The sequence below is a fragment of the Nerophis ophidion genome, linkage group LG17 (genome assembly GCF_033978795.1).
Source record: "Nerophis ophidion isolate RoL-2023_Sa linkage group LG17, RoL_Noph_v1.0, whole genome shotgun sequence".
NCBI classification, from domain to species: Eukaryota; Metazoa; Chordata; class Actinopteri; order Syngnathiformes; family Syngnathidae; genus Nerophis; species Nerophis ophidion.
Window position 1 is genome coordinate 19,480,126 of NC_084627.1, and position 18,992 is coordinate 19,499,117.

The 18,992-nt window shown below is 39.6% G+C and overlaps 1 protein-coding gene across 18 annotated transcripts in view; it reads right to left on the minus strand.

Moving 5' to 3' along the window:
- add1 (adducin 1 (alpha)) overlaps positions 1-18,992 on the minus strand; it is a 71,627-nt gene that overhangs the window by 42,904 nt on the left and 9,731 nt on the right. For all 18 annotated transcript variants that reach the window (XR_009802406.1, XR_009802408.1, XR_009802407.1 and 15 more), the window contains exon 2: positions 2,457-2,665. Coding sequence is in view for 15 of the 18 variants with exons in the window: in XM_061876464.1 (XP_061732448.1) it covers positions 2,457-2,651 (195 nt within the window). In the remaining 3 variants the exon portion in view is untranslated. The remainder of the gene's footprint in view (positions 1-2,456; positions 2,666-18,992) is intronic.

The window sequence follows — 18,992 nt, forward strand, 5'->3', positions numbered from 1 at the left end:
TATTAGACAAAAAACGCATATCGGCAAGGCATGGGAAAATGCCGATCCAGCTCCAGTTTTTCAAAAATTCCGGTCGTTGTTTTCCAACGCACCGATTTAAATAATACATTCCACTCTTCTGCTGCTCCCTACGCTCCGTTCCGCATTTTCCAGCACACCTTCAACACATCCACAGGTCTGTGTTCTAACCGTTAAAGGGGAACATTATCACCAAACCTATGCAAGGCGTCAATATATACCTTGATGTTGCAGAAAAAAGACCATGTATTTTTTTAACCGATTTTCAAACACTAAATGGGTGAATTTTGGCAAATTAAATGTCTTTTTGTTTATCGGTCTCGTAGCAATGACGTCAGAACGTGACGTCACCGAGGTAATACACCCGCCATTTTCATTTTCAACACATTACAAACACCGGGACTCAGCTCTGTTTTTTTCCGTTTTATCGACTATTTTTTGGAACTTTGGAGACATCATGCCTCGTCGGTGTGTTGTCGGAGGGTGTAACAACACTAACAGGGAGGGACTCAAGTTGCACCACTGGCCCGAAAATGCGAATTTGTCTGCCGCCAGACCCCCATTGAATGTGCCAAAGTGTCTCCACATTTTACCGGCGATGCTAAGGCAGACATGGCACAGAGATGTATGGAGAACCTGCAAATGCATTTGCAACAATTAAGTCAACGAAATCACAAAGGTGAGTTTTGTTGATGTTGTTGACTTATGTGCTAATCAGACATATTTGGTCGCAGCACGACTGCCAGCTAATCGATGCTAACATGCTACGCTAATCGTTGCTAACATGTTATTTACGCTAGCTGTATGTACATTTGAAATTAGATACCCACATTTAATGCGAAACAAACACTTACCAATCGACATATTTAAGTTGCTCCAGTGTCACAAGATGCGAAAGTCCTGATCGTTTGGTTCGCAAATTTTACCAGCGATGCTAATAAGGCAGCCATGCTATGGGCCACTTCATTAGGTACACCCATGCTATGGCGGAATAGCATCAATAGCTATTCGCTCAATAGCTTCAGTTTCTTCTTCAATTTCGTTTTCGCTATCTGCCTCCATACTCCGACCATCTGTTTCAATACGTGCGTAATCTGTTGAATCGCTTAAACCGCTGAAATCCGAGTCTGAATCCGAGCTAATGTCGCTATATCTTGCTGTGGTAACCGCCATGTTGTTTGTATTGGCAGCACTGTATGACGTCACAGGGAAATGGACAGTCGCATCGCAAATAGCGAAAATCAAGAAATTTAAAGCTTTTTTTAGGGATATTCCGGGAGGTGTAAAATTTTGAAAAAAACTTCGAAAAATAAAACAAGCCACTGGGAACTGATTTTTATTGTTTTTAACCCTTTTGAAATTGTGATAATGTTCCCCTTTAAGACGACCATGTGAATTAAAAGCTACAGTAAAAATGTCAGCTGTGTGGGATTATTTTACCCTACAAAACCAAAAAGATGAAGAGGTGGAGTGCAAAACATGCCACAATAAAGTCAAGCGTGCTGGTAAAGTTGTAAGACATTTTAATGATTCTTGAGAGTGAGAGGCTTTTTAGCACTCATTGATGAACACAGGAGCAAGCTGACACCTGAGCATCTTGAAGTGCTCGTCTTTGTTAGAAAGAATCTCCCCATTTTGCTTGGACTTCAATTGTTTACCCCCCCTGAGTGGGGCAAACAATTGAAAGCAGTGTGGGGATAGTTTTTTTTTTTTTTTTAAGTTTACACTTGTTCAAGAGCAAGTATTGATGCTGAGTTATAGACATTTTATCCCACTCAGGTTGTTTGTGTGTTTCGCTTTTTTTAATAATGTTTACAGCATTATTTGCAATTTATACTGGGGCGGTTTAGCTCGGTTGGTAGAGTGGCCGTGCCAAAAACTTGAGGGTTGCAGGTTCGATTTCCGTTTCCGCCATCCTTCCGTTGTGTCCTTGGGCAAGACACTTTACCCACGTACTCCCAGTGCCACCCACACTGGTTTGAATGTAACTTAGATATTGGGTTTCACTATGTAAAGCGCTTTGAGTCACTAGAGAAAAAGCGCTATATAAATATAATTCACTTCACTTTTTTACTGTTTAATGTTTGTCATGTATAATTTTTTCTATTTTGTGTTTATCCTTGAATACCAACCATTGTGTATTATTCAAGCTCACCTAATTCAGCTGGCTAGTTGTTATCAAGAGTACTAAAACCCTTTTCAACATGAATCTGACAACTAAGTAGGCTAAATAACTTTAAACTTTAATACATGCTCGGATAGGCCAGTATCGGATCGGAAGTGCAAAAACCTGCATCGGGACATCCCTAGTTATGATAGTGACAGTTGGCGATTGGAATGAATGAATTCACTTTACAATATTTCCTATAAAATAGTTATGAAATTACAACAACCACCTTGAAGTCAACCATCAAATACCATACAAAGCTCCCACTGACCGGGCTCTGCAGTATCATGGAGACCCTTTTCTTCTGTTCCATCATGTTGAAATCCTGCCGCAGGTCGGGCGCCATGTTCCTCTCGCGCTGGTACTCGGGGCTGCTCTCGTCTACACGGTCAAAGTAGCGCTCCTTGTGAGGGGCTGTGGCGGGAGGGTGGGCCGTCACCACGCCGGCACCTGAGTCGCCGTTCATCCTGGGCTGGCCTCCTGTACCGGGAAGAGAAAACAAACATAATGAATCGTCATGGAGCTTAAAATGATATGACACATACTATATTTTCTGGACTATAAGCTGCTACTTTTTTTACTAACGCTTTGAACCCTGCGGTTTATAAAACGGCGCGGCTAATTTATTGATTTTTCTTCGCTAAAGGCCATAATGTTTCAAAAACTAATTTTCATAAAACACTGACAGAGACGATGAAAAGTTGTGTTATTGTTTGTGCAATGACGCTATCTTTTGGATGAGTTTGTTCACTGCAGGGGCTGTAGGTTGAACGTTTACAGTATTCCCTTCTGAACCGGAAACACAAGTGCCTTTCCGTCTACTAGTCGTCCATAGCGTTCTACTCATATGGTTTCCTCATTCATTACTCCGAGCAAAGTCTCTAAGTTTTATAATTAAACTAAAACAATTCATACTTACTAAATGGTCACAGGTTTGATACTGGTGTTTTTAAGCCTATTTGTACATGCGATTGTAATGTAATCAAGCTAACATCGTTAGCATCAGCTAATATGCTTACACGTTTACATGTGTCTGTGTTATTATTAACTTACAATGACATTCTTTTTGTATTGTTTCAGTTTCAGAAATGTATCAGTAAATTTACCAAAATGTCACCATAGAGTTATTGATTCTGTTTAGCTGATTGAAGAGCTAGCTTCTGCAGCTAATGGGAGCATGACGATGACTTCTGTTTTGTTTGAACAGCCGTTTTACTGCCGCGTTACAGGCACTGTTTGAAAACAATTAAAAAAGGTATGTAATTTAACATTTACAAAATATTTGTGTAAATAACTCATTTCACAACGTATATATCTGCTGCAGCTTATAGTCGGGTGCGGCTAATATATAGAAAATATTTTTTCCCATAAAATATAGTGGGTGTGGCTTATATATTTGTGCGCTCTATAGTCCGTAAAATACGGCAATTCTTTAGTTAATTTATTTTCTACTTTAAACTGTATTCATATCCATCAGAAAATGTCACTTATTGATTAAACAAACACAATATTTGAAGACTGTCACTTAGGTAAACTTGCTAATGAGTGTTTTTAAGGTTGTGTATTTTGGTTACCTCATTTAGCCCTGACAAGGGAAAACATAATTTTATGCGAATGCAGACTACACAAATCCTAAAAATGTTTTATCAAAGTTTATGTGTATCGATCAAAACCAAGCATCGGGACTTCAAATTTGCAAAGGCAGAATTACAAAACCCAAAACCAGTGAAGTTGGCACGTTGTGTAAATCATAAATAAAAACAGAATACAATGATTTGCGAATCCTTTTCAACTTATATTCAATTGAATAGACGGCAAAGACAAGATACTTAACAATCAAACTGGAAAACTTGGTTATTTTTTGCAAATATTATTTCATTTGGAATTTAAAGCCTGCAACAAATTTCAAAAAAGCTAGCACTAGTAGAAAAAAACTGAGAAAGTTGAGGAATGCTCATCAAACACTTATTTGGAACATTCCACAAGTGACAACAGGCTAGTTGGGAAAGGGTGGGTGGCATGATTGGGTATAAAAGCAGATTCCATGAAATGCTCAGTCATTCACACAGAAGGATGGGGTTAAGGGTCACTATCTCATGAACAAATGCATGAGCAAATTGTTTAAGAACAGCATTTCTCAACGAGCTATTGCAAAGAATTTAGGGATTTCACCATCTATGGTTTGTGATATCATCAAAGGTTCAGAGAATCTGGAGAAATCACTGCACGTAAACAGCAAGGCACAATGGAAAAGTGTTTTAGGGTCTGATGACTCCACATTTCAAACTGTTTTTGGAAACTGTGGACATCATGTCCTCCGGACCAAAGAGGAAAAGAACCATCGGGACTGTTCTAGGCGCAAAGTTCAAAAGCAAGAATCTGTGATGTATGGGGGTGTATTGGTGCCCAAGGCATGGGTAACTTACACATCTGTGAAGGCACCATTAATGCTGAAAGGTACATACAGGTTTTGGAACAACATATGTTGCCATCCAAGCAACGTTATCATGGACGCCCCTGCTTATTTCAGCAAGACAATGCCAAGCCACGTGTTACAACAGCTTGGCTTCATAGTAAAAGAGTGCGGGTACTAGACTGGCCTGCCTGTATTCCAGACCTGTCTCCCATTGAAAATGTGTGGCGCAATATGAAGCCTAAAAGATCCCAATGGAGACCCCCGTTGTTGAAAAACCTAAGCTGTACATCAAGCAAGAATGGGAAAGAATTCCACCTGAAAGGCTTCAGAAATTGGTCTCCTCAGTTACCAAACATTTAATTAGTGTTAAAAGGAAAGGCAATGTAACACCGTGGTAAAAATGTCCCTGTGCCAACTTTTTTGCAATGTGTTGCTGCCATTCAATTCTAAGTTAATGTTTATTTGGAAAAAAAAAATGTTTCCCAGTTCAAACATTAAATATCTTGTCTTTGCAGTCTATTCAATTGAAAATAAGTTGAAAATTATGTGCAAATCATTGTATTCTGTTTTTACTTACAAATTACACAACGTGCTAACTTCACAGGTTTTGGGTTTTGTATATAACACAGCCCTACTCTCTTGTAGGGAATGCAATATTATGGCAGGAGGCCAAATCCATTGATGTACTGCTTTCAGTAAAATGGACCAAGCAAAGGACAGTAAAATACTGATGGGAGAACATTTACCCGAACAAGTCAGCATCGCCTAAATGTTACTTCCTGTCATGAGAGGTTTGCCATTGATTTCCACCACGTGTTTGATGGCGTCACAACAAGACAATGCAAGTGAATCTAAACAAGTGCACGTTAATAAGAAAATTATTATTCTGCCCAAATTAAGCAAATGTGAATCTTTATTAGAGCAATCTGGCTGACCCTTCAGATCAGCATGAAGACTCTGCAAGTGCAAGCATGCAAAGTTATTCAACTTGTTCTGACAACAGGCAATCAATAGTTCTGCCAAAGCCTCCATGGCAACAGCAGACCATTAACAAAGCATCCAGACTGTCAGAACATTCTCTCTATCTGTCCCATTAGTCTATTTCCAAGTCAATTTTAGTCGCCTGCTTTAGGCAGTTGATGCGTTACTTTTAGGCCAATGTTTATTAGAAAACAAATGCACATCATCATCATATTGCACTTTTAATATGTGAATTAATCAAAATTAAGACAAAAAAATCTCAGCTGTTTGCCATCACACGGATCACACTATCCACACACCACCGCTCTCATCCATCCATCCAATTTCTAGCTTATTCAGGGCAGAGGGCGGGGTACACCCTGGACATGTTGCCACCTCATCGCAAGGCCAAGACAGATAGACAGACAACATTCACACTCACATTCACACACTAGGGCCAATTTAGAGTTGCCAATCAGCCTATCCCCAGGTGCATGTCTTTTGCAACTATGTTTGTGTGTATTTAAAGTGCTGGACACTGCATGCAGTCCAGACTTGAACCATTTTAATTATTTACACTCAAACAATTAATTGAACCATATAAGAATAAGAATATGAACACTATTATATATATATATACCGTATTTTTCAGATTATAAATCGCTCCGGAGTATACGTCGCGCCGGCCAAAAATGCAAAATAAAGAAGAAAAAAAACATCTACAAGTCGCATTTTTGGGGGAAATTTATTTGATAAAATCCAACACCAAGAATAGACATTTGAAAGACAATTTAAAATAAATCATTTTAATAGCTACGGCAGTAGCATATAGCATATAGCAGCTAACATTCCATGACCCACAATGCACTTCTGCCAAGACCCTCCCTTGCCGAATTCTTATTGGTTGACGTGTATGTGACGATTGCTGACATTTTCTTCGTCTCTTCCGCGAATGAGATAAATAATATTTGCTTCTTAGTTATTCCTAAAGCCCAAAAAAAGTCTGCGGGCTATAGAGCGTTTTCCGCTCGGGCTCCAGTACTCTGGAATGCCCTCCCGGTAACAGTTCGAGATGCTACCTCAGTAGAAGGATTTAAGTCTCACCTTAAAACTCATTTGTATACTCTAGCCTTTAAAAAGACCTCCTTTTTAGACCAGTTGATCTGCCGCCTCTTTTCTTTTTCTCCTCTGTCCCCCCCTCCCTTGTGGAGGGGGTCCGGTCCTATGGCCATGAATGAAGTAATGGCTGTCCAGAGTCAGGACCCAGGATGGACCGCTCGCCTGTGTATCGGTTGGGGACATCTCTACGATGTTGATCCGACTCCGCTTGGGATGGTTTCCTGTGGACGGGACTCTCGCTGCTGTCTTGGATCCGCATTGAACTGAACTCTCGCGACTGTGTTGGAGCCACTACGGATTGAACTTTCACAGACCCGCTCGACATCCATTGCTTTCGGCCCCCTGGGGGGGTGGGGGGGTATGCCCACATATGAGGTCCTCTCCAAGGTTCTCATAGTCATCATTGTTACTGGCGTCCCACTGGGTGTGAGTTTTCCTTGCCCTTATGTGGGTTCTTCCGAGGATGTCGTAGTCGTAGTGGTTTGTACAGTCCTTTGAGACATTTCTGATTTAGGGCTATATAAATAAACATTGATTGATTGATTATTTGATATTTTACGGTAATGTGTTAATAATTTCACACATAAGTCGCTCCGGAGTATATGTCGCAAACTATGAAAAAAACTGTGACTTATAGTCCGAAAAATACGGTAATCAGAATATAAATCCGAGCTTTTTTAATAAAATTACTTGTTGCAGTCCTAAACCATTGCTGCTCAGTAAAATATATGACTACAGATCAACTGTTATGTTTTTAAAGGCAAATTACTAGTAGTCAAGGAGGCCAATAACCATTATTTGGAGCTGATATTAATTTGCAGTAAAAGTAATTTCTACAGGAATTAGGGCTGGGCGATATATCGATATACTCGATATATCGTTGGTTTGTCTCTGTGCGATATAGAAAATGATTATATCATGATATTAGAGTATACGTTCTCACGCAGTTGCTTTTATCTGTGGGCATTACACTACATGCGTTTCTCCGTCTCACAGAGACTTAAAACAAGGGCACCTTCTTACATACGTCACGTGTGCAACGTCACACGCTCCCGCGGAGCAGAGAGGTTGGGACATGGTAATGTTAACTGTGATGCTAACGGTGAGGTGTGGTTGGTAATACGAGAGAGAGAAGGTGCGAATCCGGTAACAAAGGAAGGAAGAATTAATTCCCCCAAAAAAACAGCACGGGATCCATCGTCCGGCGTTGGTTTGGCTTCAAGCGGGAATATGTTCAACATTTATGCGGCAAAAGCGTTGCTACAAAAAGTAACAGCAGTGCTAATGTAGCATAATTTGAAAAGTCACACGCTAGAGAATGAGGAGTGCTTGAAACTCCACATGTCAACATCTCCGGCCGGTGCCAAACCAACAAAATACCGAAGCAACTATTTCCAGATCAACACCATATAAAAAAAAAGTCAACAACAGGAGACAACGTCCGCAGGAACCTATTATGCAGCTCATTGTTATTTGACAGTTATTGAAATATCTTGTGTGACATCATGCACTAAAGTGCACTTTATTTGTTTTTAACTATTGAAGTGGCGTTCTGTGCAAAAAGTGAACTTTAATTTAGTATTGTTTTGATATGTCATCTTGGTGACATCATTCACAAAAGTGCACTTATAGCTTGTTTTAAAATGTCTCTGACAATCTTGCACTTTCTGTTGTGAAAATTACATGAATGTTTGTGCCACTGCTTAATAACTGTTTTGGTCAATTGACTTAGTTGTGATTTCCCTCTCTGCATGAAAGATTAAAATGAGCATATATTAATGCAGTATGAACAAGAATGTTTTAATGTAGACACATAGAATCATCATACTACTGTGATTATATGTATCAAGTGTTCATTCAAGACTAAAGCAAAATATTGAGATATATATCGTGTATCGTGACATGGCCTAAAAATATCGAGATATTAAAAAAAAGGCCATATCGCCCAACCCTAACAGGAATACTTTGTCAGTTAACAGCTGGACAAGGCTTCAAGTTGCTTTTTTAACATTATTTTTTTTTTAGGAAATGTTGTACCATTAGTAAGTATAAGAACATCCATAGCGTTGGCATATATAAATATGTGTACATACATATATATATATATATATATATATATATATACATATATATATATATATATATATATATATATATATATATACATATATATATATATATATATATATATATATATATATATATATATATATATATATATATACACACACACATGGGTACACACACATATACATATATATACATGTACACATATACACATGTATGCATATATATACACATGTACATACATACATATTATATATATATACATACATACATACATACATACATACACACACATATTTATATACATATTTACACACACACACATACATACATACATACATACATAACGCCAAAACGACAGCAATTGCGTGCATCTGGACACAGCTGCACAAGGCCATACTCTCTTTATACATGACTGTGGGGAGGGAAAATTCGAATTGAAAGAGAGTCTGAAAGTGATGATAAACAATCCCATTATACCTTTATGGCAGTTAATAGGGCTAAATATTTCTTAAAATATTTCCGGTACACTTAATGCTATAATGGCAACAGTTTAAAAGCGTATTACTAATTAACATTATTTTCAAAGCAAAAATGTGTTTCGACAATTATAAGGAATGTGTCCCAAAGAGCAAATAAGTAGCAAGAAATTCCGCATATGCAATGTTTCTTATACTTATAGTTGACTTTACTGAACAACTTTTGCACCCATTTATGTCAAAATTCATGAATAGTGTGCAGAGATAATAGCAATGGTGTCCAGAGATGAAAGACGTTCTCTTTCTCATTCTGCCTCCCACGAGTCAGAATATGTCATCTCAAAACAACGGGCGCCCCCGGCATCACTGCCAGAACACTCTCTCTAGTTCCCATCCTGCCTGAAAAAACGTGGGCGCAGTGAGGTTTTGGCGGACCTCCCGTCCTGTGCTATTGCTATGGAGACCAAACACGTTGCCACGGAAACACAGGACAGTCTTGTGAAGATTACGGTTATGTAAGAGCAGCTGTGGCCTAAGATCACGTAGCAATCTCGTCAGCTTTTGGCACAGACGTTAGAGTACTATACACTTTGTTAGTTTTACTATACTTAAACAAGCATTTTTGAGAGGAAAACATAATAAATAGTAGGAAAGGAACTGGTCACAAGGTCCACAGTTCGGATTTGTGACATGTTAGGTGTACATTGTTGTTATTTTTAAAAACCCAGAATAACATGTCCCAACAATCCGCCATCACCCTGTATCAGTTGTGGTTGTTAAAAAAAATTGCCCATTAAAAAAAAACTATATCATAAAATAAAAATATAAAATAGCTCTTCATGCTCTGACCTTTGAATTAGTGTAAACAAAATGTAACTGTACTATAAATAAAGTTAAAGTTAAAGACCCAACGAAAGTCACACACATACTAGTTGTGGTGAAACTACCCTCTGCATTTGACCCATCCCCATTTTCACCCCCTGGGAGGTGAAGGGAGCAGTGAGCAGCAGCGGTGGCAGCACTCGAGAATCATTTGGTGATTTAACCCCCAATTACAACTCTTGATGCTAAGTGCCAAGCAAAGAGGCAATGGCTCCCATTTGTATAGTCTTTGGTATGACTCGGCCAGGGTTTGAACAAGGGTCAAACACAAGGAACTAATTTGGTCCCAAGTAGAAAGTTCTCCAGGCGGGGGGGCGGGTAATGGTGTCAAACGCTGATTAATCAAACAACGTTTCGGAGTCTATAAAACTTTGCATTCGAAATTTTAGTGGACATTATAGCATGCAAGGACAACTTGTTCACTTCCTCTGTATTTCTACTACAAGATACTTGACAACTGGGAGAAAGAACAATAGGCACTTTGGAGTTGCAGGAACTTTTGTGGGGCATCTGTGTGTTAAACAACAAGGATTAATGGAACAATCTTGCAGTGTTTTTACTTAGCAGTAGTGTTTTAATGAAGTGAAGTGAATTATATTTATATAGCGCATTTCTCAAGTGACTCAAAGCACTTTTTACATAGTGAAACCCAATATCTAAGTTACATTTAAACCAGTGTGGGGGGCACTGCCAGCATGTGGGTAAAGTGTCTTGCCCAAGGACACAGCGGCAGTGACTAGGATAGCGAAAGCAGAAATCAAATCTGGAACCCTCAAGTTGCAGGCACGGCCACTCTACCAACCGAGCTATGCTGCCCCAATGCAAAAAATACTTTTCTTACTTGATGGTACATGTTTTTCATGTTTTTAGGATTCCCATAAATATCGAAAATTTTAAATAAAACAACACATTGATGAGGACCACAGTTTAAAGGGGAACATTATCACCAAACCTATGCAAGCATCAATATATACAGTACCTTGATGTTGCAGAACAAAGACCATGTATTTTTTAACCGATTTCCGAACTCTAAATGGGTGAATTTTGGCAAATTAAACGCCTTTCTGTTTATCGGTCTTTTAGCGATGACGTCAGAACGTGACGTCACCGAGGTAACACACCCGCCATATTCATTTTCACATTACAAACACCGGGTCTCAGCTCTGTTATTTTCCGTTTTTTCGACTATTTTTTGGAACCTTGGAGACATCATGCCTCGTCGGTGTGTTGTCGGAGTGTGTAACAACACTAACAGGGAGGGATTCAAGTTGCACCACTGGCAAGAAATCTTCCGCCAGACCCCCATTGAATGTACCAGAGTGTCTTCACATTTGACCGGCGATGCTAAGACAGACATGGCACAGAGATGTATGGATAACCTGCAGATGCATTTGCAACGATTAAGTCAACAAAATCACTTTTTGACTTATGTGCTAATCAGACATATTTGGTCACGGCATGACTGCCAGCTAATCGATGCTAATATGCTATCTACGCTAGCTGTATGTACATTTGAAACTAAATACCCACATTTAATGCGAAACAAACACTTACCAATCGACGGATTTAAGTTGCTCCAGTGTCACAAGATGCGAAAGTCCTGATCGTTCGGTCTGCACATTTTACCGGTGATGCTAATAAGGCAGCCATGCTATGGGCCACTTCATTAGGTACACCCACGCAATGGCCGAATAGCATCAATAGCTATTCGCTCAATAGCTTCAATTTCTTCTTCAATTTCGTTTTCGCTATCTGCCTCCATACTCCGACCATCTGTTTCAATACATGCATAATCTGTTGAATCGCTTAAACCGCTGAAATCCGAGTCTGAATCCGAGCTAATGTCGCTATATCTTGCTGTGGTAACCGCCATGTTGTTTGTATTGGCAGCCCTGTATGACGTCACAGGGAAATGGATAGTGGTTTCGAAGATAGCGAAAATAAGGCACTTTAAAGCTTTATTCAGGGATATTCCGGGACCGGTAAAATTTTGAACAAGCCACTGGGAACTGATTTTTATTGTTTTTAATCCTTTTGAAATTGTGATAATATTCCCCTTTAATGGGCCCAAGGGCTCAGGGGCCGGACATTGAAATTTGGATCTTTAATCAGAAAGTGCCTCCGCAGGTGATATTCCTTTAAGACTGTATGTAATTAATTGCAAAGTAAACACATTGGCTTTCACACTGCACTGTCAACAAATTCAATATTCTGCCCTCGGTTCTCTTTCCCAGCGTGTGCAGTTAGACAGATAGTTAACATGAAAAAACAGAAGCTCCGGAGGTTTTGTTGAGTCTTGATGTTTCCTGTTGAAAACGTCGCGAAATGACGACGCGTGCGTTTGACGTCTCGGGTTGTGGCGGACATTTTTTTCCACCCCGATCCAAACTATAAGTAGTCTGCTTCAATCGCATAATTACACAGTATTCGGGACATCTGTGTTGCTGAATCGTTTGCAATTTGTTCAATTAACAATGGAGACATCAAAGTAGAAAAATGGAGGTGGGAAGCGATGTATTGCAGCTGCCTTTAGCCACACAAACACAGCCGATGTTTCCTTGTTTAAAATTCCCGAAGGTGAAGCTTAACTATAGAACACAGCGGTCAAGCGAACAAAGTTCCTGACCACATGTCAACCAGCAGGTTTTGGTGAGAAAATTGTGGTAATAAGTCGGCTCTTACCGTAGTTATGAGCGGAGCTTGCGTCCTCCTGCAGCTGCTGCAAACTATTACCTCCTCTCATCGGAGATACTGGCGGTCGCCACACCCGTGGCCACACCCCTCCGACTTTCAGGAACCATATAATCTCACTAAAACACTAGTAACACAATGAGCAGATAAAGGATTTTCGACAATTATCCTAGTAAATGTGTCTGATAACATCTGAATCGCTCTCACTGTCCTCGCCTTTTTTTTTTTTTCCTAGTCCTTCACTCTCAATATCCTCATCCACAAATCTTTCATCCTCGCTCAAATTAATGTGGAAATTGTCGCTTTCTCTGTCTGAATCGCTCTAGCTGGTGCTGGCTATGATTGTAAACACTGTGAGGATGTGAGGAGCCCTCAAACCGGTGACGTCACGCGCACATCGTCTGCTACTTCCGGTACAGGCAAGGCTTTTTTTGTTAGCGACCAAAAGTTGCGATCTTTATCGTCGATGTTCTCTACTAAATCCTTTCAGCAAAAATATGGCAATATCGCGAAATGATCAAGTATGACACATAGAATGGACCTGCTATCCCCGTTTAAATAAGAAAATCTCATTTCAGTAGGCCTTTAAAGACATAGGAGCCAACACCTCTGTTTATTTACTAGGCATCAATATAGAAATATACTGACAATGAATGGTCCCAGACACGTTCCCTCTACTCACGATGAGAGCATTTTGGTCACATTCGCGATATTCTGCGTAAAACAGTAAATACAGTTTGTATGGGCCAATTCCAAAATTCTGTCATCGCGAATAACGGGGAAATCATTTGGCCCTACTTCGCCTCTTGAATGACGCTCACGTATGATTAAAATCTTAACTAGTAACATAAAGAAAAAACATTATCAGAGCAACACATGATGCATGTTTTCATAAACTGTTCTATACCTACTTAATACACTTTAGTCCTACTTTAGTACCGTATCTTTCGGATTATAAATCGCTCCGGAGTATAGGTCCCACTGGCCGAAAATGCATAATAAAGAAGGAAAAAAACATATACACGTCGCACTGGAGTCGCATTTTTGGGGGAAATTTATTTGATAAAATCCAACACCAACAATAGACATTTGAAAGGCAATTTATAATAAATAAAGAATAGTGAACAACAGGCTGAATAAGTGTACGTTATATGACGCATAAATAACCAACTGAGAAGGTGCCTGGTATGTTAACCTAACATATTATGGTAAGAGTCATTCAAATAACTATAACATATAGAGCTTGCTATACGTTTACCAAACAATCATTCACTCCTAATCCATAAATCCCATGAAATCTTCTTCCTCGATGTCGCTTCTAAACAACTCTTCCAACGCGCCGCTTCCTCTTGTCGTTTTCTGCTGCATATTTCACTACGTCCAGCTTGTAATCTGCAGTACATGATTTCCTTTTCGGTCCAATTTTTGTTCAGCCCTTCTCAGTTTTTATAAGTTACCGCCAACGATGAAATGATCAATTTTAATAGCATATAGCAGTTAGCATTCCATGACCCTCCCCCGCCGATTTCTAATTTGTTGACGTGTATGTGACGATTGCTGACGTGTGTGTGACGATAGCTGACATTTTCTTCGTCTCTTCCGCGAATTAGATAAATAATATTATTTGATATTTTACGTTAATGTGTTAATAATTTCACACATAAGTCGCTCCGGAGTATATGTCGCACCCCCGGCCAAACTATGAAAAAAACTGCGACTTATAGTCCGGAAAATACGGTACTAGTTAAATAAATGGAACTAAAACCACAGTCTAAGCTGCAAGGACTATCAAAATTAAAACATTTATGGAAAATTAACCAGCCTGGAGGACAAAAACATAATAAAGGTGACTCGTGTTTTTGACATTCACAAGAGTAAACTTGCATGTGTGCACGGTACAGGCATTTAACACCGGTTTGATCCTAAACATAGAAGACGGGTTGTTTGCAACAGGTGGCTACAGCAGGAAAACTAAAATGGGAGAGAAGAGACATAAATCTGTTGTTCAGGCACTTGAACATTTCTGTAAGTAGGGGGCACCCCTGAAAGAATAGTGTTCACACGGCTGGTATCGGGTTAGAACACACCTACAACTTCCAAAAGATACGATCTACAGCGGATTTATGCCAATTTGATCCTCAATGCAGACACGCATTGATAAAGAAAATTAATTTGTCTAACATACTTCATTAGATTTTGAGGGTTCATATAGGACATCTGTAATTTTGTGAGATTATTAGAGGGTGCTATGACTAAGGTAGGTCTATATCCATTCAGGGTGGGACATTCATCATACACAACAAGTTTGATCAAGCAAGCTCTGACTATGGGGAAATTACTTATTAAACAAATCCTCAAAAGATCCACCCACATCATGTGGCGTAGGCCAGGGGTCGGCAACACGCAGCTCCGGGGCCGCATGCAGCTCTTTGATTACTCTGATGTGGCTCAGCTGCATGTTTGCCAACACCCCCGATTTTTCCGGGGGATTTACGGATTTCAGTGCCTCTCCCAGGGCAATTACTCTCCGATTTTCAAAAAGTACATCAATATTTTGGATGTGCCGTGATGGAAATGCCTTTAACGTCCAGTAGAACTTGTCGTCAAGTCCGCTTTTGCACCTTATAATATGCGTGTAACATGCGGCCGCTGTTAACCCACGTTAGTGACTGCAATGCATACTTGGTCAACAGCCATACAGGTTACACTGAGACTTGTGATATAAACAACTTTAACACTCTTACTAATATGCGCCACACTGCGAACCCACACCAAATAAGAATGACAAACAAATTTCGGGAGAACATCCGCACCGTAACACAACATAAACACAACGGAACAAATACGCAGAATCCCATACATCCCTAACTCTTCTGGGTTACATTATACACCCCAGCTACCACCAAACCCCGACCCCCCAATTCCGCCCACCTCAACCGACGCACGGAGGGGAAGGGGGTAAGCCACATACAACGTGTGACTGGGCTGGCAAGCTATTTTTTCAGGCTGTAGAGGGGGCTAAATGCAGCGCCATCATAGTACGCTCTTATTATTGTTTGGTTTTATGAGAATCAACAGACATTCGGGGAAATAGTTGCTCTGAGATTTGAGAGTCTCCCGGAAATATTGGAAGGGATGCCGCTTGACAACATATCAAGGTGTGGGCCGCTTGTCTGAGACCCCTGGTTTATACATAGCACAAAGCAAAAAAAAAACTTTGTATGCAGTGTTATTTCATTTAAAATTTCAAAAGAGTTTTGTGGCTCCCAATGTTTTATTTATTTTGTGAAACGGGTCAAAATGGCTCTTTGAGTGGCAAAGGTTGCCGACCCCTGGCGTAGGCTGAACAACTTCATAATTTCGTATGGCCTAATACAACTGTCTCAAGGTTGGGTACAATTATGTAAATTCCCTATGAGGAGCATTTAAATTTTCAGAGAATCACCAACAGGAACACTGAAGTTGGATTCAAGCCGAGATACTTATTGCCATACCAGTTTTGGAGGTGATCTGACCATCTGCGGTGAAGTTATGGGTATGAGCATAGTAAATACTAATAATAATAATTGCTTTTGCGGCTGCAACATGAAAGCTTTCACAACTACGACTATCGCTGGCCTACTATTTTTGGTAATGGCACCATTCCCAAATTATGTGGGCTCTATCGATAACTTTAACGATGCCCTGCACAATGCCATTGATAGCATAGCACAGCTAAAGCTAAAAAAAAAAGGGGTGCCCCCGGTACATGGAAGAAACCAGAGCGATTAAACCAGAGGTCGGCAACCCAAAAGATTAAGACACATATTGGACCAAAAACACAAAAAACAGCGGCAAAAAATGAAAAGCCGTATATAAGTCTTATAATGAAGCAAACACATCACCGCGTAAGTGTCTATATTGGCTATAATAGCCTACTATCAAAATGACTATGTGTCGCAGGCTGAAGCAAATCTTCATTGACAGAAATATTGAAGTCTTATATTTTTTATTTTTATATTAGAAACCATTAGTAAATCAGAGGCTACTCAGAAAGTGAGATAACTCCTGGAAATAACTGTTTTTTAATGGCCAAAAGTATAAATGTGTGTCGAAGTAAAAAAAACTGCAGGCTGTCTTCTTTTAATAGATTTATTAAAATTTTTGGAAAGCAAGGAAAGGTTTGCTGTGGTCTGGAACAACACGGCACACAATCTGAAATGCAGTCAATGTTACATACTGTACATGTAAAGTGTCATGAGACATGCAAAACAAAGGATAAAAGTAAAATAAATTAAATGAACTCAAATATACCTACAAACGAGGCATAATGATGCAATATGTACAGAGCTAGCCTAAATAGCATAATAGCATTGATTAGCTTATAGTCATGCACTGACCAAATATGCCTGATTTGCACTCCAATAAGTCAACAACATCAACAAAGCTCACCTTTGTGCATTCACACACAGCATACAACTTTTGGTGGACAAAATGAGAGAAAGAAAGAGTGGAAGATTTTATAAAAAAAAAACTTTTGCATCACAGTCCACACTACGGTGAGTTCAGGAACCGCTGAAATTAGTAGGACAAAACGATGGTCACCAAATACTCTCATCAGTGAAGCATACACACAAACATATTAAACAGTAGGCTTTCTAACAATTGAGAGGGTTTGTGTCATGTTGGTCCTCAAACAAATAACATACTAAAACCAAAAAATTATTTTCCCCGATCTTTTTCGAAAAGGCTCCAGGCTTGCTGACTACCGGTTTAAACTATCAGGTAGAAAGCTGTAACGCAAACGGCGCGCGACCAAACTTGAGGTTTTCCATCAAGCATGGCGTGATAGTGAAATAACTTTAATAAATGATAATCATTTTATCATTTGGCTGCACCAAATGATAATTTAAAGGCCTACTGAAACCCATTAGTACCGACCACGCAGTCTGATAGTTTATATATCAATGATGAAATATTAACATTGCAACACATGCCAATACGGCCTTTTTAGTTCACTAAATTGCAATTTTAAATTTCCCGCGAAGTTTCCTGTTGAAAACGTTGCGGAATGATGACGTGTGTTTGACGTCTCGGGTTGTGGCGGACATTATTTTCCAGCCCAATCCAAGCTATAAGTAGTCTGCTTTAATCGCATAATTACACAGTATTCTGGACATTTGTGTTGCTGAATCTTTTGCAATTTGTTCAATTAACAATAGAGACGTCAAAGTAGAAAGATGGTGGTGGGACGCGGTTTGTAGTGGCTGCCTTTAGCCACACAAACACAGCCGGAGTTTCCGTGTTTAAAATTCCCGCAGGTGAAGCTTTACTATGGAACAGAGCTGTCAAGAGAACATGGTTCCCGACCCCATGTCGACCGGCAGGTTTCGGTGAAAAAATTGTGCTAATAAGTATCAGGTACTATTTAATCTCACTAAAACACTGGTAACACAATAAGCAGATAAGGGATTTTCCAGAATTATCCTAGTAAATGTGTCTAATAACATCTGAATCGCTCCCACTATCCTTGCCTTTTTTTCTTAGTCCTTTATTTTTATTTTTTTCCTAGTTCTTTAACTCTCAATATCCTCATCCACAAATCTTTCATCCTCGCTCAAATTAATGGGAAAATTGTTGCTGTCTCGGTCCGAATCGCTTTAGCTGCTGGTGGCTATGATTCTAAACAATGTGAGGATGTGAGGAGCCCTCACACCGGTGACGTCACGCGCACATCGTCTGCTACTTCCGGTAAAGGCAAGGCTTTTTTATTAGCGACCAAAAATTGCAAACTTTATCATCGATGTTCTCTACTAAATCCTTTCAGCAAAAATATGGCAATATCGCGAAATGATCAAGTATGACACATAGAAGGGACCTGCTATCCTCGTTTAAATAAGAAAATCTCATTTCAGTAGGCCTTTAAACTCCGGTGCTGAGAGTGATGCAGAGCGAACCCTCTTGCACCTTGCCATCAAGCGAGAGACAAAGGAAACAAACACAGTCACAGTAGGACATGGCAATTTATCACAGTGGGCAAAGGTATCGAGTTCACATATATTTATTGTTCCATTAATTGATTTACAGGCTCTATTATACTGTCCAGTGGTTTCATTATTTTAACAGCTATACAACTGACTATAACATTATTGCTTATTGCTTAAAACATTACCTGTACAATAAATAAATTTAATTCCTATGTGAAAGAGGCTCC